We start from the raw sequence: 21,326 nt of genomic DNA, 5'->3' as shown, positions 1-21,326 counted from the left end.
GTGGCCCTCAAGTTTTCTGGTGGTTCAGATTTCTAGTCACTGAGGTTGAAATATAGGCAGGAATTCTTAAGAGTATGGTTTTTATATAACAATACCAGCTTCACAAACATTTGTCATAGCTTTCATTTTGCATAATTTTCAGAATTTCAAAATTATATGTATTTCTAAATGGAATAAATTTATTGGATGAGTCATTAAAGACTTACCATGGATATATTTTAAAGCACCTGGTTAAGGCAAGTCCTGAGTAATTTGAGATTTTGTTTTTAAAGGGCAAGTTTAATGAGGTTTTTTTTCTCATACCTGGTATTCTTTGGAAGTAGATAATATTTTAAGGCATTCTAGGATTCACTGAAATATTTATTCACTGTTTTATTAGAGATGTATAATTTAATATATGTTTATCAAAATTTAAAAGAAACTATGCTTCTATTATTCTTTCTTACCATAATTCATAGTGGAATATAATTTGGCAACTATCAAATTTAATAATAGTGTTTTTGAAAACTTGTGAATTTTTCCAATTATCTGTTCATCAAATCTATCCACTATATCATTTACACTATTCAGGGAATATTCTTACATGATTCTATATTTAGGTTCATGTAGTTGAAGATTTAGGACCATGGTCTCTAACTAAAATCTACTCCCCCTCTTGGCTTAAATAACATTTAATGTTTTGACCTTGAGAATGTGGTTCAAGGCCAAGCTGTTTTATAAGCATTCGCCTGAATTGCATCTAAGAGGTTTGTGGGTTTGTGATTCATGCGAAAGGCATTAATAATTCATATTAATTTTGTACAGTTTTCTTGCTTTGCTTAATGAAATAAATTCATTGATGCTATACTTATAGATGAAAATCTTAAAAAATCTTACACGGATACCTCTCCAAAAGTTTGCTTTAAGAGAAAGCGGCTCAGAGGGGGGAAAGACTTCAACAGAATTTAAGTATATTAAAATAAATCTTAAAACATTTTCAAATTATATATATATATATATACATATACATATATGTATATATGTATGTGTGTCAATATATATACATATATTTGTGTGTGTGTGTGTGTGTGTGTGTATTTGGGGGATACAGGGGATTAAACTGAGGGGCACTTGATCACCAAGCCACATCCTCAGCACTATTTTGTATTTTATTTAGAGACAGGGTCTCACTGAGTTGCCTAGTGCCTTTCCATTGCTAAGGCTGGCTTTACAAATTATATACTTTTTAACAACCACAGGTATAGGTACAGATTTCATTAGTAGATTCATTTCAGTAATGTATTGAAAAATTAATTATAGATGCTTAAAATTCTAAGGAATTTATATTAATTTTTCTGTCTTTTATTTTCTCTAGTGCTCTGACATTATAGCTTTTTTTTTTTTGCCTCCTTTCCCTTTCTCCGCCCCCTCCCCCTTATTTCTGTCTCTTTCTGTCTCTTAATTTCTATATACCAGACTACCTTACTTTTCTTTTCAGGGATTAAATCAAACACACAGATGATATAATTATGCATTTTGTATTCAGATATTTTATGTTTTAAGAAATCCAGGTGCTCAGGAATATCGCAAACCTAAGTGAAATATCTTGCAATCTTCCTTCCCTGCAATACTGTCAGAGCTGGCATCATCATCGTGCTGGGCAAAACGTAGCACTGCAAGTAATTTGTCATTTTTAAAATAAAGTCTTCTTCCCTTGCAGAACCAAATACAACATTCTTCCTGCAAACTCTGGAGATGATGACATTTTCCCTTGGTTTCCATAGCATCCGTTCCTGAAGAGCCTCAGAATGGTCCTTGGTCAAGGCGATCCGCCCAGCTCCCCTAGAAAGTTGATAACCCGGGTAGCCAAAAGAAGCGGCCCCTTTTCTGAAACTCTGTCCGTGGTGCTGAACCATTCTGTCCAGAACCGCCCAGACGGGCGCTGTCAGCTGTTCTGAAAAAATTCTTCCCTGACGCTGCCCAAATCAGAATTGTTTGTATTATTTACTCACGTCCTCAAAGAGCAGCAGACCTTCTCCATCTTAATTCGACACTACCGCAGAGCCGAGTTACGCCGGCGTGATGGGAGGAGACCAAGGGAAGGGAGGAAAAACTAGCGGCATTGCTCACCTGAGACCTGAGATGCTCCCATGAGTTTTCAAAGTGCTGGGCTCCTTACGGCAAAGACACCATTTTAAAAAGTAGTATTCTTTTGATTTTTGCCCTTAAACAAGGGTTCTGCGACATTTACAGCCCCTCTGTTTAAAAGCCAGCCGACTTGACTGCAACAAGCTTTCAAAACCGGGAATGTACATTGTTTTTCAGTGAACTGATTTCCAGGACAAGGACTCATCTGCACCCGCCCAAATACCAGGGCACTGCTTGTGCCCTTTGCCACCGGATCCTTCTCTTCCAATGAGACTTTCTGATTGTGTCTACCAACTCTCCTATTAGGAAACCCGTGGGTTGCATGCGGCTATTCTGTTGTATTCTCATTCTCACTCTCCCTCCCCTCTCTCACTCGCACTCTTTGCTGGAGGCACACCAATACCATTCCGCTGAGAAGAAAAAGCCCACAACTACCTTAAGCGATTAAGACAATATGCGCAACCTTCTCCTTTCATAGTAATCGCTGTTTAAACCTGGCAAAATCGAACACCAGTCTTTGCAAGAATGGAGTCCGTAAAACAAAGGATTTTGGCCCCAGGAAAAGAGGAACTAAAGAATTTTGCTGGAAAATCCCTTGGCCAGATCTACAGGTAAGAGAAAGCAAACCCGCGGGGCTCGCCATTGAAAAAAAAAATCTGCAGGGCAATTTCCATAAACCTTGGATGCTTAGAGAGACTGTAATATGATCAGAAAATCTTTTTGTTGCTCATTGCTGGAACAAGGCTGCTCTGGAAACCTGCTTATTAATGCAAGAATGTTACACTAAATGAACCTGTGTGTGTGTGTGTGTGTGTGTGAGAGAGAGAGAGAGAGAGAGAGAGAGAGAGAGAGAGAGAGAGAGAGAGAGAGAGAGAGAGAAAGAGAGAGAGAGAGAGAGAGAAAGAGAGAGAGATTTGTGTTGGTATCTGCAAATTTTCATCCTTTACAACCCAGTACTTATCCTATTTGCATGTGAAAATGACCAGTTCCTGTTCAAAGAGCTTTCCTTTTGGTGCTTATAAATACCTCAAATTAGATTCCTTTGATACAGACAAATGAATATCAAAGTACAACACTCTAAAAAATTAACCAAGAAATTCCGAAGACTAGTGGCAAAAAGAAATTAAGGTCTCAGCTTCGAGACCATGGTAGAAATTCCCCGTGGGATTTTCCTTTTGTATTGAATGGGAAGGAATAAAAATGTATCAATAATTGATAACTAAAGTAGTTCTTCTCTCTGAACCAGCAATAATGTATATGTATTTTAATCATTTATCCTCTTCTATATGTCTATTTCTTTCATGGTAAATGCCCTAGTGTTTGCATGAGCAACAATAATAATAATCAGTGAATTTACTTTGAAAGTACTAGAATTGTTTTTTAAAAAATTTTAATACCCCTTGTAGCCACTGTACTAATGATGCTGTAAATTGCCCAACTTAAATCTTTTCAGTTATGTTATATCAATGCATTTTTTTGTTAATAATATGAGCAAAATCAACAAGAGAGAGCAGACACAGAAGGATAAACGATTCTAAGCACTAATTTTTCACATTTGGGAAATTTGAAGCATTTATAAAATATAGGAGATGTCAAGAAAATGACCCATGCTCCTCCCAGTTTTGCAAATCTCTTTGGTTCTGGTGGGCTTCCTGTACACACCATCATGCACCTATGCGGCAGCACATACCGCAAGGGCCCTGCAGTCCCGCAGCTCCCCTAAAAAGGACTGCTCTTTCCCAGCCCAACTGCCATCAGGTGGGGAGTTTAGATGCCGAGAGTTCAGATTTGCATTTATGAACATATAAAATATCACATTGATGATTTTCCCCTCGAATAAATAAATTGAATGTTTCCTAACATTGGAATCAGACTTGATGGATCAACTTTAACCTACCTGTAAATACCTTTATGACCTATTATCCAGGTGATAGTCTATAGAATTTGAAAGTCTGATATTCTGTTCTGGTGACCTCAGATCTGGGGGCAGCTTTATACCAAGTATGCATTCTTGGTATTGATCTAAAATTTTCATTGGGTTCACTCACGTGGGTGAAAATAACACAAATGTGCATGTGTTATTTAAAAGATCCCAGATTAAAAATTAATTCCGTAGTAAATTGGGAGAATATTTTCCAATTGTAAACGAAAAGACTTGATTTAAATATCGAAAACTATCTCAGGGGGATACAATGTTGTTACTTTTCACACTCGTTTTTTTTTTTTAATATAAATTTCATGGACATGTTGGATTAGAACAATAGTACCATCTTTTAGTAAATCCATTCCATCACTCGGCTTTCTCTTCCCTTTCTTTTCCCGCTTCCCCCAAGGGCGAAAGCCCGAAAGGAATTGAATAAAACAGGCGAAATCTTATGAAATACTATTTTTTTTAAAAAAAGTAAGATCTTTCACCTTGGTGTGGGACAGTGGTTCTGGGGGCGCCTTTGTATATTTGGAGGTCACATTTTATGTCTTTGGAAATGGGCCCCTGATATTTTTCGGTGTTTGGAACCGAGATAGTAATGACGCAAGATTGTGAATAATTAATTATTCATGTTCTAGCAGTAGAAAGCTCAGGTGTCAGCCATATGTACGGAGGCCTTTGTTTCCAACTCGAATAAAAATAAAATAAAACAAAGATGCTTAACAGAGAAGTAAGTATTTAACTGGTACCCTGGAGCTGGAGGAGAGGGAAGTAAAAGTGCTTGACACAGAGAGGATTCGGGCCCTTGTTGGAGTGGCCGCGGGCCTTCTGCCCGGGTAGGGAGTGAGGGTGGGCTCAGCGGAGGGGCGGGATCCAGGCGTGCTCAACCCAGAAAGCTTCAAATTGGCTGAGAGCGAGCGGGTTGCAAGGTGGTGGCGGTGCGGGTCCGCAGCCAGGGAGCCCGCGGGAGGTTGGGTGATTGAGTAAGACCTGCAGTTGCTAGAGTAAAGCACTGCGGAACGGGGAGACGGGGGCGGGTGGGGACAGAGGTGACCAGGACACGCGGCTCTGCTAGCCCCTTCCCACAAGCTGCAGACCCCAAATAAAGTCTGGTTCCAATGACCCATGCCTGAATGGAGGAACTGAAGGGGGGATCCCGAAAGCGTGGGGAGTCTCTGTTTTAGGCCCCCCGAAGGTATTAAAATTCAAGCCACGCGGCCGTGGGGAGGCGGACTGATAAAATGTTAGAGAACGCAGAAGGCCCCAAGGTCGAGGGAGGAACGATGTCAGTACCCCTGATCCCAGTCCCAAAGGGTCCTGGCAAATGCGACTGGGCCTGCATCCTGGGTGCCTAACCCGGCGTCCTTGCTTCCCACTACTCTGACGCGCAGGGTGCTGGAGAAGAAACAGGAGACCGGGGAGACCATCGAGCTGACCGAGGATGGGAAGCCTCTGGAGGTGCCTGAGAAGAAGGCGCCGCTGTGCGACTGCACGTGCTTTGGCCTGCCGCGCCGCTACATCATCGCGATCATGAGCGGCCTGGGCTTCTGCATCTCCTTTGGCATTCGCTGCAACTTGGGCGTGGCCATTGTGGACATGGTCAACAACAGCACCATCCACCGCGGGGGCAAAGTCATCAAGGAGGTGGGCGACAGCGGGGTCCCCCAGGCTCCCCGCTCGCTGGCCTTGTGGCCTCTCAGAACCACATCAACTGAATCCTGTTATCCCCTCACCGAAAGAGGAAGGCAGGGATGCTTTCTAAGCCCCTTTCATGCCCTGCCCTTGTAGAATGGACCCCAATAGTGTTCCCTATCTCTTTATCTCTTCGTGTCTTTATCAGGGCCTTCCCTTCTTCGTCTGCAAAGTAGAAAATAGCGTCCAGCTCACTAGGTTTTTGTGAAGAGTGGCTTTATACGAGTTGGTGACTTACAATGCCTGCTAAGTCTAAATAGAAGTATTTTCCTTTTCCTTGGAGGGAGAGAGTAGAATATTAGTTATAATTTTCCCCGTCTTCCTCCAGATCCCGCCCAAACATTTTTAATAATCAAAATGAAACAAAACAAATCAAATCAGCTGTGTGCGTATCCGCAGGTTGGGTAGGGGCCCTCTAGGAAGGTCTACCTCCCTGATTTGGAAAGGGTCTGCAGCACAGCGAGTCCTGGATCCACAGGGCGAGCCACTCCGTAGTCTTATAATGTGTGTCTTAGGTGGAGACGCCTAGAGATGGGAGGGTCAGTCCAAGGTCACAGAAGTCCCCCTAATTCCTTTTGTTTCGGGACTTATGTAGCCTGACCATAACCGAGTTGCAGAAGGATTGGGAGGAGAAATTGAGGAATGCTCCGTGGGTGGAAAGCGTGAGCATTACTGGGGTCTGGGGAGTCCAGAAACCCCTACAAAACCCGTTTGGTTTCAAAATTTCATTAAAGGGAGAAAAAAGGTCCCCAGTTTTCTGGACATGATAGCTGCTCTCTTACTGCGGCGAAGGCAGATATGTCACCTCAGTATCCTTTGAGATTCACCTTTTGGGGCTTTCCAGGACGGCCTGGGTGGAGTTAGGCCTGGACCTTCAGTTATATCTCTCATCCACACCCTTTAATAATAGCTTCCTCTCCACTGACCACCCCGCCCCCAAGACAAAACAGAAAACTCAAGGGCAAATGGCTCTAAGACCTTCCTGCAGGAACCCTTCCGATTTGGGAGAGACACCCTTTCTCTTAACCCCTGAAGTCTTACCCTTTCCTTTTACTTCGTTTCCCTATTTGGATCAAGAGGGTTGTGTTCCATTCTCCAAAGTCATTACTGCATCCTCATTGGTGCACAGCCAGGGACAAAAATACCCTTGCCAGGAGTCTCCATCGCCCGCTAACCAGTCTTTTCCCTGGGAGTCTGAATTTCCAATTTACTAGGAAAATAGAGATTCCCCACTCACTGAAGCATTCCCACCTGCCTGACGGGGAGGGGAAGCAAAGCTAGGGAGCCCAGAGACACTGTTTTCATGGAGATATATTTCGTTAATGAGCACTTTCTTTAATTAGACGAAGCAATTTTGTAAGGAAACGAAAATTAAGTCACGACACCTTCAGACTAAAGGAAATGTCCCGCAGAGGTGAGGGCTGGTTTGGCCTGCAAATCCCTGAAAGTGAATTTTCAACACTAACTCTACCCTTTCTCTTCCCTCCCCTTTCCCCGCTCTACCTTTCTAGAAAGCCAAATTCAACTGGGACCCAGAAACCGTGGGAATGATCCATGGTTCCTTCTTTTGGGGCTACATTATCACCCAGATTCCGGGCGGATACATCGCGTCTCGGCTGGCAGCCAACAGGTAATGCGCCTGGCTGGGCTGCAGCTCTGGGGCTTGGTGTTTGTAACCTTCGAAGATAACCCAGTGGGCTTTAGGAACTCCCGGGGGAGGGGGATGTAGTCTTTTAGTGCCTGGACCAACGCACAAAGGGCTAGACGAGCTTTTGTCTTTTTCCAGAGTCAAAAAGATTTAGGGTCTCTGAGGCGACCGCGGGCAAATTTGCCCACTTCGGTGACAGAACTGGCTTTTCGAGAAAGGGTGGACAGAATAGGAGTTGTAGCCAGACAAGGAACCGCCACCCCACCCTTCGTTGTCCCCCCTGGCCAAGACAGCGTGATCCCCGGTGTGCAAAGTGGGTGTGGAGGGTCGTCAAGTGTGGTGCTTTTACCCGTGCATCCCACGAGTTAAAAAAAAAAAAAAAAAATCATCAGTCCCAGATCTCTGCAGCGCTGACCCCCTGCAGGCCTCAAGGAATGCTTGGCCCTGGGGCATGCCTAGATGATGCTTTGTGTCTGAAGAAATCGAAATCGACTGGTCTCTATCAAAGCAGGTGGGGTTTTCCTCGCCCGGGGCCCGAGAGTCCACCTGTTAATGAGCTTGGCTGCTTAGGGGCGGGAGTGAGGAGAGCGCTCAGCTGCGCCCTCCGGCCTCCAGCTCAGCGGTGGTAGCTGCAGACGGGATCCTAGCGCTAGCTTCCAGGAGTTACCCAGAAGGACTGATGGGTGGGGATGTCAAGGAGCACAGCCCAGCCACCCGAGGGTGAGAGGCAGCTTCGTTTGCTTTATTGTGTATATTTTGATAATCAAGGCTAAATTTCTTTAGTCTGAATTGTTGTGCTGACAAAGAACACAAAAAAAAGAACACACACCCTTCCAGGTCTTGCTGGAATTCACATTTTAGAGGAAGAAGACAATAGACCGCCTTCCTAATCACAATCCAGCCTTCTTCTGTACTCTGGCCCCTCCTACTGCTAACTGAAATCTTTCAGGCCCCCTCCTCCCTTGGTTTTGGCACCTACAGTTCCTATCCCTGGAGGGATCTTTTTGACTAGTGCCTCCTACCATCTCCAGGGCCTCCGGAGAAATTCTTGGGGATTTATTTTAGGCATTATGACCATGGAGCTCAGATTTTGGGGCAGTTCTTCAAAATGTTAAGAGGATGGTGCAATAGATTAGGAATAATACCTTGGGATATTGTCTTTACCTGACAGCATAGATGATTAACCCTCAGACCCAGCAGGAGGCAAATATTCTCTTTTAAAATTAATCAATTTAAGATGGAAATAATTATCTCTAGCTGATGTAAAGACCCACGTTTTATGAATGTGATAAATCAAAGAAAAAAATCCATGTTAGGCGAAAACATTTAAAGAAAATATTCACTCCACCTAATATTACTGAGTATGAACATGTGACAATTTTAGTTTTTAAATTATTTTTTTTCCTAAAAATCATTTCCTAAAACAAAACAAAATTTGCTAAAAGATTCTCCAAATATATATGCATAAAATATTTTTAATTCAGGAGGAAAAAAAATAGCAAATGACCCCCCACCCTGAAAAAAAACCAGAAAATACAATAAGAAATTCAATATGATGTCAAAAGAATATAATGGTGGCTCCTTTAAGGGTTGTTTCAGTGTCAAAATATTCAGCTTGCCAAATGCTAAAATGCTAACATTTTCCTGCCAGGAAAAACACTAGGGATGCTCTAGCTTTCCTTCTTTGTAACACTGGGAGGTCAGTAAACAGGTCTTTCCTGGTTGGAAAAAAAAAAAAAAGCAAGTTCATTGCTATCATTTGTGTCATGTTTAGTAATTTGTGTCATGTTTAGTAAATGAAAAGACTGGTGCTCTTAATTTATTTGCCACATTTTCCTCATAGGAAAAAAATTTGAATTTTGAAATTCTTACTGGATCTGAATTCATCTCCCTTTAAATGGATATTAAAGGGTGGGAAACTTAACAGTTTTTTATATGCAATTGTTTTGTGTTAAGTTAAAAATTATTGTAGAATATTATGAACATGCAGAAAATTAAATAGCCATACATCTGAGAGCTTTGACAGTTTCTTCATTTTAAAAATAAAACTAAACATTGCAAATATAGTTGAAGCCTCCTGTGAAAATATATCTTCAGCATATGTGAAATTTTCTTTTTGTGAATGTAAAAGTCTTGTATGCTTAATAATAAAAATATATTAAGAAATCATGATAAAAATCATAAATAATTTAATCAGCCAAATACACCTATTTTTTGCATGATGGTAAATGTCCAACTAGTCCTGTGAATGCCACATATAATTTTATTTAGAAGGCTTTTATAGGTGAAAATCTGAGAAATTTGTATAATAGATTTGAAATATGCATGTTTCCTAATGTGATTTTTTTCAAAACCAGTAAGAACACAGCGAGGCCATTCTTGTACCTACAAGCATTGTATGCCCATTCATGTAAGCTTCTTCATATAGGTAATTTGGTAGTAAGATGAGATTCCCATGAGTGGAAGACTGGGGAGAGATTCTGCTCCCTCTAGATGTAAAAGATGTTTTACTTTGGAAAGTGTTTGCCATCACTGTTATGGGCAGAACTGGAGTGGAGGAACTGAGGTGTATAGAGACAGCTTCTCAGGAGAGAAAGGCTCCTTATTACTCCTGGAAAATTTCTCAATGAAAAACTAGCAGCAATGATTTAGCTTCTCCCTTTTATTGATTAAGCAAAGACAGCCTCACTCTTTAGTCTGAACACAGACTCTTGGTCCTTTTATTGGTCAAATTCTAAGTATTTCAGCTTTCCTACTCATTGAGAAGAGAAACTGGTAGAGTCAGCAGGGGAAGAAATTCAGTCCCAAAGGAGGGCGCTTATGTAATTTTTTTCCTTTGTCTTTTCTTAAAGAGAAACTGCACATCATTGCCAGGAGAAATTAGTCACTTCCATGAAGGGCCTTAAAATGGGAAATCCAAGAAGATTCCTTTAGAAATCTGTAATGTTTTAAAATGAGAACATACTTAATATTGTGATAAAAAGATATTTGGAGCAAATTAATTTTGTCTTTAAATAATACAGGGCATGGGGAAAATAGTAATTTAGATATTTACAAATGTGAAATTGTTAAGGGTTGTTTTTATCATATGTTTCAATTGCTGCAAAGAACCTGGGTGAGTGTTTAATTGTAAAGGAAAAAAAAAGAAAAAAACAGATTTGTTTTTGCAAAGAGCATAACCAAAGAAGGCCAGATACACCAAAGACCAAAGGAAATTTGGTCAACATTATGACTTGAATGTATAACACCATATGTATCTACAAAGACTATTCTTGTCTTTATCCAGGTGGAAATATTATTTAGACCCTATGTATAATTTCCTCTCCCCTGCTTCTGTCCTCCTGATTTCTCCATGCAGCTTCTACTTTATGCAGTATTTACCACCTTTCATACCAATATTTCACTTTATCCAGTAAATGCAAGCGCACAAGTGTAGGTAATTGCAGGAAACATATCTAAATTTTTTTGAGGTGTCTAGAACCTGGTAATTTCTTGATGTTATCATTTGTTATTAATGCCATCTTAGATTAAGAAAAATCAGAATGAAAAAAACCTTATGTCTATTCAGCTTGTTCATATTTGTCTTAAGTATTAGTAATGCTAATGGATTATTTCCACTGTGATAAAAAGGCCTGTTTTCATATCTCATTTCTGTTTTTTAAAAATTATTCTCCTATCCATATTATTTAGAATTGAAATCATTATTCACTAAAAATTCCATAAATCTCATTTGAGAGCTTTTTAAGAGCTAGCCTAACAATTATTTTTGGTAATGCATAGAGTCTGCTAGTAATTCAGCGCATCTTTAAATATTAGCCAGGCATAAATACACTTAGATAAATTCATTTAAGCTCAAGGTTAGATTTTTCTGTTAAAAACTACAGTATTCCTCCATTCCTATCTTTGTTTACAAAGGTTCAATTTATAGGGCAACATTTTGTTTCCTTGGATATTTCTTGCATATCTAACTTAACTTTTGCTAAGAAAAAGACATATCTCTATAAATAAGAGACTGAAAATCACATATGCTGTAGCATACAATGACTTTCATGAGAGGAACCCATTTTAAAACTGGACAGGGCTCACCTAATCTAACCCTTCTATTTCACAGACTAGAAAATTAAATAGAGAATCAGGGATATGGTGACTTAGTTAAGGTCACAAAGGGATTTTGATTAGAACTCAGGTGTCTCAAAATGCATGGCTTCAAACTATTTCTACACTGAGATTTAACATCTCTGCCTAAGATTGTGTGCTTCACCACGAAGTTCATTTCCAGCAGCTGACTGAGCTACCTGCTCTCTGAATGAATACTATAATCTATCCAGCTCCAAATCCAAGGGAGAATCCATGAGTTAGAGATAGAAGACTTTGGCAGACTCAAGATCCCCCCCCTCCTGCCCCCAGGAGAAACATACTATATTTGTGTGTGCATACTGACTTCCTTATTATTTGTATACAACTTGGGTGATTTTTCTTTTCTTGGCAAAAAGGCAAACTCCACACTTGATAATGTTCTAGAAAAATATTCTAGAGAAAACATGGTATTTAGAATTTTTTCTCTCCAGTCACACCCTTTGACACTTTGGCTCCAAGAAGGTGGGAGAGATTTGAGCATGACTAAAAGCAGTTTAGGCCTTTAGATCTACAAAAAGGAAGGGATTCTTCCTTGGGATTTTGACTAATACGACTCAATTCATAACCCTGATATGAGAAAGAGAGAAAGAGTATATGTATTTTAAAATGAACAAATCCAAAGGCATGACTTTACATCTCTTTATAAAGGTACATTTTAATTTATAAAGGTGAAGTTTGGTATGATTTAGGTAAATATCCTGGCTTCCCTGATTATAAAAAAAAATCTCTTGTTAATTTTCAGAGAGTAAAAATATTTTAAGCAAACAACTCAAATGCCAACAATTGACATTTTAAGCCCAGAAAGAAATGATTTTACTACTGCTATTCTTTTTCCTTCACAGAAGTCAAACATAAAAATGTGCTTGGTTTATTTATTAGAAGAAGCATTAGAAATGAATTCCTAAGTCCTGTCAGCAAATACTCATGCACACACACATTCATTCATTCATTCTATCTATCTATCTATCTATCTATCTATCTATCTATCTATCTATCTATATCTATCTATCTATCTACTATCTATTTATTTCTCATTGTCCTCTCTACTTAGCCATCCCTTTCAAAGAGGGATTCTTAATCCTTTCAGTAAAAAATATATTTGCAAATTCCTTTTGTGTGAGAGGAACCTGAGCATAAAGTCTGCTGCAAGAATCTACCATCCTGCTGTGGTGGAAATGATTTATAGGCACACAGTTTTTAGGGCCAGAGGTGACTTTTTCTGATTCACCTACCTGCCTATCAAACCAACATGCAGCTGTTATCTCCTTACCCCCTTAGGGGCCATATAGATTAGGTATCTGGGGGTAATGCAACCTTCTTCTTCTTCTTCTTTATTTTTTCCCTTAACAAAAGAAAATACCCTTTACCATGAGATGAATAGATGGATTGAGGGCGGGGGAGGGGTCTCCAAGGACTTGCACAAGCTTTGCAGACGTGAGCTTCTCTTTCTCCATTCTCCAGTCCCCTCACCCCCTTCCTGGCTCTAGCTTCTGTTGCTGCAGCAATCTACTGCAGTGCAGAGGCAGCTTTTGGAGGGGAGGGACATGATTTTGCAGGAGAGAGAGTCAGGTGGGCAGCTGGTAGAGCGCTTCTCCAGTTGCCATATGCCACCATTGGGGCCGTCTAATTTCTCTGTCGTGAGTGATGAAGTCATTTTTACAACTTAATGATGTACCAAGGGACCTAGTGGGCTGGCTTGTGCCTGTGTACTCCTTTTTTAATACGGAAATGGGGGCATCAGATGTGACAAAGGGAGGCACCCAGGCCCTGATTTGATTAGATTAAAGATTAAACAGCCTGCATCAGTCTACTAATGCAGACCCTCCAGCAAAGGATTAGTCCCACACCTGGGGTGAGGAACACTAGTCTCCTGTTAGGTGACAAGCTACTGCCCAAATGGAAATTGATTGATTGACTTAGAGAAAAATGGGTATTATCTGTGGAAGTGACAAGTCACCAGTGTTTCTGTCACCTATTCTGGGCAAATCTTTTTGGGGTGGGCTTGATACTCCAGGGGGTTTGTGACTATGCATTATGGAAATGAGTGACTGAAAATTTCACTACTAACTCTTTATGGGGCCCCTTCAGATGTTAATCTTCAGGCAGTTTGTGATGCAGTTTTTTTGCAAACACTGCTAATCTCTTTAGTTACATAGAGTCTCCCACCACACCTACACCAGTGTTCCTAAAGTGACTGTAAGAAATTTGATCATTTTATATGTAAGAGAAAGGAAAGGAGAGAGAGAGAGAGAGAGAGAGAGAGAGAGAGAGAGAGAGAGAGAGAGAGTCTGTGTGTGTCAAGTAGAGGAAAAACAAATAGAAATTAGACTTTAAATTGAAAATAATCAAATTTAATTCATTTTAGTTTGTTATTTGAGCAGAGGAAATCATGAGGAAAACAATTTTAAGTGGTTTCAAATGGTTTATCATTTTGAAAAACAACTTCAATATGCAAATGGCCCTCATTTTATCTCTCAGAGATTATAATAGTATTCTTTTCAAAAAATTTAAGAGTTCCCATATGCTTTTAATACTTTTCTTAGGGAAAGAAAAGATTTTAGAAATTAGTTGGCATTTCATTCCTTTTTTTTCCCCTCAGCCCAGTTGCTGATGACATATCTCTGACTTGCATTCACACCCTGAGTGGGTTTTGTAGCATTTTAGCTGCCAGTTAGTTATAAGAAGCAATTTAAACAAAATTAAATATTAGTCTGGTTGAGGTTCAATTTATTATTTGGATTTTCAATTGAGCAATACACATGCATAAATATTTAATAATTATCTAGTTTGATTATTTATTTAGTGGAAGTAATACGTTTACTTCATTGTTGAAAAAAATGTGTGTAATCTGTTAAAATTTTCATTGAGGCTTTATTTGAACATGTGATAGTGATATAAATATACTGCCTGATACGATAGAGCACTTGCCTTTAACAATTCAAAAAGTCAAAAAGAGCCAAAAGTTGGACAAGTTATTTATTTAGAAAACTTTCCTCATTTCTAAACATGCTTTTTATGTAAGGTGTAGTATTTCTTTTCCTGTTAATTATTCACTCCTGTGTAGAAAAAAAAAAGAAGCAATCAAGTCTTAAATGAATTTCTTTATTGAGATAGGATTATAAGGCAATAAATGATGCAAAATAAAACAACCAAAACAAGTCTGTAAAGCCAAATTCAAAGACTAATTTTACAAATATGTAATTCATTAATCACACTGAAGAGTCTTAAATGTCTCTTCTCTAACCACAAATTGTTAAGGCATACTCACATAAAGCTATACTATTATCACATGCTAGCATTTAATCTATGAAGAAGCATTGAAAATGCACCTGAAACATTCCACAGTGGGATGTTAAAAAACACCAAGATTGTAAAAGTACACCTAAAAAACAGTACAAATGTTTCCTTTTTTTTTTCTGTTTTGTTTTTATGATATTTTTTTCCTTGTAACCTTATGTAATCTAGTTTGTTTATTAATATTTTTCCATATTTTTCATGTTGCATTATAATTATACCTAACAGTGGGATTCGCTGTTACCTATTTATGTAACACTATGTAACAGTGTAATGTGGTCAATATCATTCCTCAGTATTTACAAATGTTTTCTTCAGGCCTACTGAAGTCAAGCCATACCTGACTCCTTAATTTAACATGATGAAGAAGGGAAGACTATTCCTATCCTCTAGTTAACAACAACAGCAAAGGTCTGGGAATCTAGCTTTTAGACCAAGTTGAAACACAGAAGAGACACTCCATGTAAAGTGGAAAGGAGTCAGTGAATATCAAAAGAGCTTTCCAGTCAGCGTAGAGCAGATTATTCAGCAAGAAGTTTTCTACCTCCTTTTAAACAGCAGAAATTTGTATTAAGAAAGGCAGAGGATATGAATTATAAATCATCTTCCTAATTGCTGTAGTTTTCCATTTGAGGAGGCACATAAAATTAGAGTTGAATGAAACAATAAATTCATAGATGAGTTAACTTTTTAATACATGTCTTTCTTCCTGACAGTGACTTTATAAGGCAAGCATCCTGAAACATATTTTACTCATGAGAAAACTGAATACAGAATTAGTAGAATTATTTTCCCAGATTCCACTCAGTGGTCAGAGATATAGTATAAATCCCAGGATGTCTGATTTCAAATTATATTATTCCTTACTAAACACATTTCTCCTATTAAATTCTCCTGTTAAATAAATTTAATTTTTAAAAAATATGCACTGAGTCACTACATGACTAGGATCATAGGAAAGAGCATGACTGTGGAATAATTTTAAGCTTTTACATGTTTGCAGGTTTTGATTGCTACACAGGTCTTTTGATCAAAGGATGACTTAAAATATCTGCTATGGTATATATTATTTTCTGGGCAATATTTCTGTGAAACCTGATGATAAGGTTTCAGAGGATGAGGAGTGTTCAGTGATGAACAGGCAATGTGAGCACAGTTGGTTTCAGGAGATTCCAGAGTTGTTTGAAAGATCTAAGGATGAGGCCAGACTGGGCCAAGTACTTAAACTTAGCAACTATCTCAAGTGAGGATTTATCCACAGGTGTGCTCCAAATTCCAACCCAAAGTTGCTGACCTACAATTATTCTATGAAAGGAACTGAGCTTCCTAGAATTGGTAGGATGGCATAGCAACAGTTCAAGAACAAATAAGTGGTCAATTAATTGGAAAGTTTATTGAGATAAAGGAGATTCAAAGAAGAAAGATTTGATATTGCCTACATATAGGTAGAAAGGGAAGTTATTATTATCCTTAGTTAAGGCATTTACACAAAAATAATTGGAAATGCATGACCTAAGGACATGTCCTATGTCCCCAGCATTCTTTTAGCACTATGGGAATAAAATAAATGAAATCTGGACTCCATTCTCCGTGGGATACAAATAATGGGTAAAGTGAAAGATCATATGACCTCTTGGGAGAGAGAGAGACAGAGAGAGAGAGAGAGAGAGAGAGAGAGAGAGAGAGAGAGAGAGAGAGAGAGAGAGAGAGAGAGAGAGAGAGAAGTGGGGAGAGAGAGAAGGAGGGAGAGAAGGAGGGAGAGAGGAGGGAGAGAGGAGGAGAGAGGGAGAGAGAAGAAAGGAGATGAGATAGGAGGATAAAGGTGGGGTAAACTAAGATAGGTATTTATATAGGAAAGTTTGCACATTTTTAATTTATTATTTGCTTCCCCTTCAGATATTTTAGAAAGATTATTGCAGCTCAAATTAAAAGGCCGGGGTACCTCCATCAATCCTGTGTGACTTTAGTATGGAAGATCGAATTCCTGTTACATGTCTTCATGTACCTCAGGCTGCTGGAATTTCTGTAGGACATGGAAAAACAATGTATCTAAGCTCACAGAAACAGCATAATTGAATCAAGACAAAACTGTCTGGAAGGAAAGGACGAGGAGTAATAACTGTGAAATTTATTAAAGGCTAGGGAATTTTTATGTTATGATAGCTAATGTTTATAAACCACTTATTCCAAAGCAGACATTGTACCCTTTCATGATTGATGTATTCAATCTTTTTAATGTTCCCTTGAAGTTTGGTAACTTGTTATTTCCATTTTACAGGCATAGAAAGTGAGGCTTAGAGAAGTTAAGTGAGGACACCTTGCCCAGGGTCATGCCTAATAAAAAATAGAGCTGAAATCTGAATTCTCACAGTGTATCTACAAAACTTGTATTCTTAATTAATACTATGTCAGGTTGTTGTGTAAAATTCCACAAGAAAAATATGATAGCTGCTCAGTCAATCTGGTTAGTGAAGACAAATTCAGGTCAAAGAATTTAATTTGGTTCTTGATCTAACTTCAATTTGTTGGTTTTTTTAAATGTACATCTTTTATTTCAGCAGGTGTTTCTATTCTAGCCTTGATCCTGCCTCTATGATAAAAAAAATAAGTCCCACATTTTCATGTCTGACTCTAGTTTTGTAGGTCATCCCCACTCCCATATCTGCTTCTTTTGTGATGAGCTGGGGGAATACCTAGCATTGCTGAATCAATGATTCTCAAAGCAGGACAAGCAACATTGGCATTGCTTGGGAACTTTTCAGAAGTGCCATTCTCAGGCCCACAAAAACCTACTGCATTAGAGACTCTGACACCCAGCAATCTGTATTTTCAAAAGCGATAGTTGATTATCACGCATACTGAAGTCTAAAAATCATTGGGCTAAACTATTTTATAGTCTTGAACTTCTTTTCTATACCAAATTCTAGTACTTCTTCCATTTCTTTATTGAAAGCCAGATTTCTTTATAAAAGGTAAAGCAAAAATAAGTGAATCTCTCATTTAACTACTTAATTCAAAATGAAAGAACAAAGCAATACAGTGCTATCCTTACTCTCAACTGTTTCTACTGTCCATACTTCTAAAGGGTTTTCATTTTTCATTTTTTTTTGGGGGGGGCAGGTGCTACTAGGGATTGAACTCAGGGGCACTTGACCACTGAGCCACATCTCCAGCCCTATTTTTTGTGTTTTATGTAGAGACAGGGTCTCACTGAGTTGCTTAACACCTCACTATTGCTGAGATTGGCTTTGAACTTGAGATCCTCCTGCCTCATCTTCCCAAGCTGCTGGGATTGTAGGTGTGTGCCACCATGCCCAGCTTCAAAGTTTTATACAATATATGTGTATATGTGTGTGTGTGTGTGTGTGTGTGTGTGTGTGTGTATACACGTATATATTTACAGTCAGACTGAGAAAGTATAAAAAATAGTTTTCAGTTTATTATCTCTTACCTGGCAAGTTATTTAAACTCATTGGGACTTGGTCACTGCATCTATAAAAGAGATCTAGAAGTCATAGCTTTATAATACTGTTGTTAGCTGAAAATGAGAATCTGGATACTCTTAATTATTCAATAACCATTGACTGTTATGGTTTCTACTTGACTGGTTCACAATTATAAATTTATTTTCATGTGCCAGGCACTAGAACTTTGTTTAGTCTCAGAGCAGTCTTAAGAGCTATAATAATACATCAATACCATCATTATACAAGTTCTAACATCCCTTAAATGCTTGGGACGTGCCAGACCCTTTTCTGAATACTTTACCTGTAATAATTTGTATGTTCTGTTAATACTTCCATTTTGGAACCAAGGAATGAAGTACATAAAGTTCAATGCACATTTCAACGTCACTCTAGTAGTAAGTGACAGAAATGATATTTGAGCCCAAGCAAGCTGGCTCTAAGTTCAAATTATTGTTCTTAGCCTTTGCACAGTGCTGCTCTCTGCTCTTTTCATGGACAAAATATCAGAAGTCTAGAGAGATTAAATAACTTATCATTTACCATTATTAAATAACAGACAGAGTTATAGAAAAATTTCTTTATTGTATCTATGTCAGTCTTTTTCTTCCTCAACCACTGCCAGTGACATTAGCTATGTGTGCCTCTGGAAGACATCAACTCACCTGAAGAGAGGGGTCTTGATCACCTTCAACTTCTTGGCTTCATGGGTCTCTCCTTTCAGTTCCATTAAGCTTCATGCTTACTTCACTTTAGGGACATAATCATCACTCATCTCATGATCACCCCAAACTCCATCTTCTCTAGGATGTGCTAACATCTTGGACCCTACTCTCCGCTTCCTTGTCCTGCCTATATCTCTTCAAACCTTCCTCATTCATCACTGTATACTAGATATTCTTATTTTCCTTTCCACCACTTGTAGCCATATTCAATACTGCCCTGGTATCTGGAACATTGTGTGTTGCATAATGACATTTCAATCAATGATGACCACGTTTACAAGGAAGGCTCCGTAAGATTACATTGTAGCCACAACAGTTTGTTTAAGTACACTTTGACGTCTGTGCAAGGTTAAAAATCATCAGCAATGCGTCTCTTAGTACAAGTCCCATTGTTAAAGATGCACCACTGTAGATAATGGATCCTCTTCTACTTTTGAAACTGTGCTGATCTGTTTCTTCTTTCAGAATTTCTTTCTTTTAATATTCATCTCCCAAGGCCTAGCTAGTAAGTTTTCCTGTGAAAGGTATGCTTCCTGGTCAATCCAACTGAAATGAGCTTTTCTCTCGTTGGGTTTCTATTTGTACTTCTGTTATGGCCTTTAGCACATGTTGTCTCTTGGTTCTCTCTTTCTCTGCCCTGGAGTACAGGAACCCACCCTTATCTTTCTGAATGTCTGACTGCATTTTATATATGAAAGAGCACATGTTTTCATTTCAGATATCTCTGGATTCAAATCTCAGCTCCAGCATTTACTATTTTCTGGGCCAATCTGTTTCAATTTCCTTAGTTGTTAAAGGAAAGAAAAATTAACACAGAGAGGTTTTGTAACACTTAGAGGAGGTAATACAGGTGGGAAAAGTATAGTAAGTACTCTGCAAATCTTAGCACTCTTCCTCTAGCGTACTGCTCTACTCTAAATATAACCTCACACAGGCTAGATGTGTGAATGAATAAATGAATGTTGAGGAGGGAGGCTGCTTCGATTTTAGCTGCATAGTAAAAGAAAGTATAAATGGCAAAATGTTTGATAATCAGAATTTTAATTATTTGGATATTAATTTGGATAGCAGTTACATAAAATTAGATAAAATGAGGCAATGCAAATTTTGGTAGATTTTATCCTTAAACAGAATAAAGTCGATTTATTTTCAGAAGCAATGACAACTAATAATGAAAAACATAGCTAAAAGGATTAGTGAACTTGAAAGCATTTAAATGATATCATGAAATCATATCATTAGAAACACTGTTCAGAGGAAGTGTGGAAATTAAACATTGAAAGTGATCTACCAGCATATTATTTCAGAAATAATAGTATGAATATTGATATTTAATTTATAGTTAGAATCCTGAAGTTCATTACTAACTGTGTAGTAATTGCATTGTCATATATAAATCTTCTGGCAAAACTCACCATCCTGGAAATAAGATAGAACTGGAGCTGTAACAGGCATCCCTTATTTAGAAATGGTTAACAACATGAACAAGTAATTTCACTTACGTATAACTTAATTTCTATATGTACAGTAATAATACCTGTGTCATTGTGTTAAATAGTTGTGGATTTTATGGCATATGAAATGTTAGCATGATGTCCACCAAGTCATATAAGCACTCATTAATTTTGATTATAGTTAGTAATTGATTCAACTCTATGCGGGGGAAGGGGGGATGATGTTGTCCCCCAGGAAATATTTGTTAATTGATGGAAATGTTTTAGTTGTTATAACATGGGAATGGATGGGTACATACTACTTGCAACTAGTGTGTAGAGATGCTACTAAACATCATGCCATATGCAGGCCCACAATCCCCAACAAAGAATTGTCTAGCCCTAAATGTCAGTAGTATAGAAGTTGAGAGATTATAAGAGGAAGAATGAGTAAAATTCATCTCTCACCAGCTTATCTACTGACAGTACTGTTTTACGACCCTTTAAACTAGGAGAGAGGAAGTAATGGTGGAAAGTTATAGTCATACAAAATAAAATTTATGCATAATACCTTCAAAATACTTATAAGAAGAGATGTACACATGTTAGGCAAATGTAGACAAAAAGATATTTTCCCCCTCAAACCTTAGTGTGCAATATTATCTCTGACTCAAACCCAACGATATCTATTCACACAGATGTGACAGAGGAAGCAGGAAATAGAATACCTGCTTGATTAGTGATGATTTGTCTCTGGAGAGAAACCACACAGGGGAAGTAGACATAGCCTGCATATATTTTTACACAACAGTATTTGATGAATCCTATGAGTGATGGTAAAAGAGCTGTTCCATTCAGCCCTTTATAAAGTCACCTATC

The 21,326-nt window shown here is 38.5% G+C and overlaps 1 protein-coding gene across 1 annotated transcript in view; it reads left to right on the top strand.

Moving 5' to 3' along the window:
• The first annotated feature begins 1,824 nt into the window (after positions 1-1,824).
• Slc17a6 (solute carrier family 17 member 6) overlaps positions 1,825-21,326 on the top strand; it is a 42,559-nt gene continuing 23,057 nt past the window's right edge. The window contains exons 1-3 of the mRNA XM_005335963.4: positions 1,825-2,738; positions 5,446-5,698; positions 7,258-7,376. Of these exons, the coding sequence (XP_005336020.1) occupies positions 2,653-2,738; positions 5,446-5,698; positions 7,258-7,376 (458 nt within the window). The 5' untranslated portion in view covers positions 1,825-2,652. The remainder of the gene's footprint in view (positions 2,739-5,445; positions 5,699-7,257; positions 7,377-21,326) is intronic.

This window comes from Ictidomys tridecemlineatus, chromosome 4 (assembly GCF_052094955.1).
Source record: "Ictidomys tridecemlineatus isolate mIctTri1 chromosome 4, mIctTri1.hap1, whole genome shotgun sequence".
Taxonomy (NCBI): domain Eukaryota; kingdom Metazoa; phylum Chordata; class Mammalia; order Rodentia; family Sciuridae; genus Ictidomys; species Ictidomys tridecemlineatus.
The sequence above is the reverse complement of the archived record's forward strand: the minus strand, read 5'-3'. Positions and strand labels throughout refer to the sequence as shown.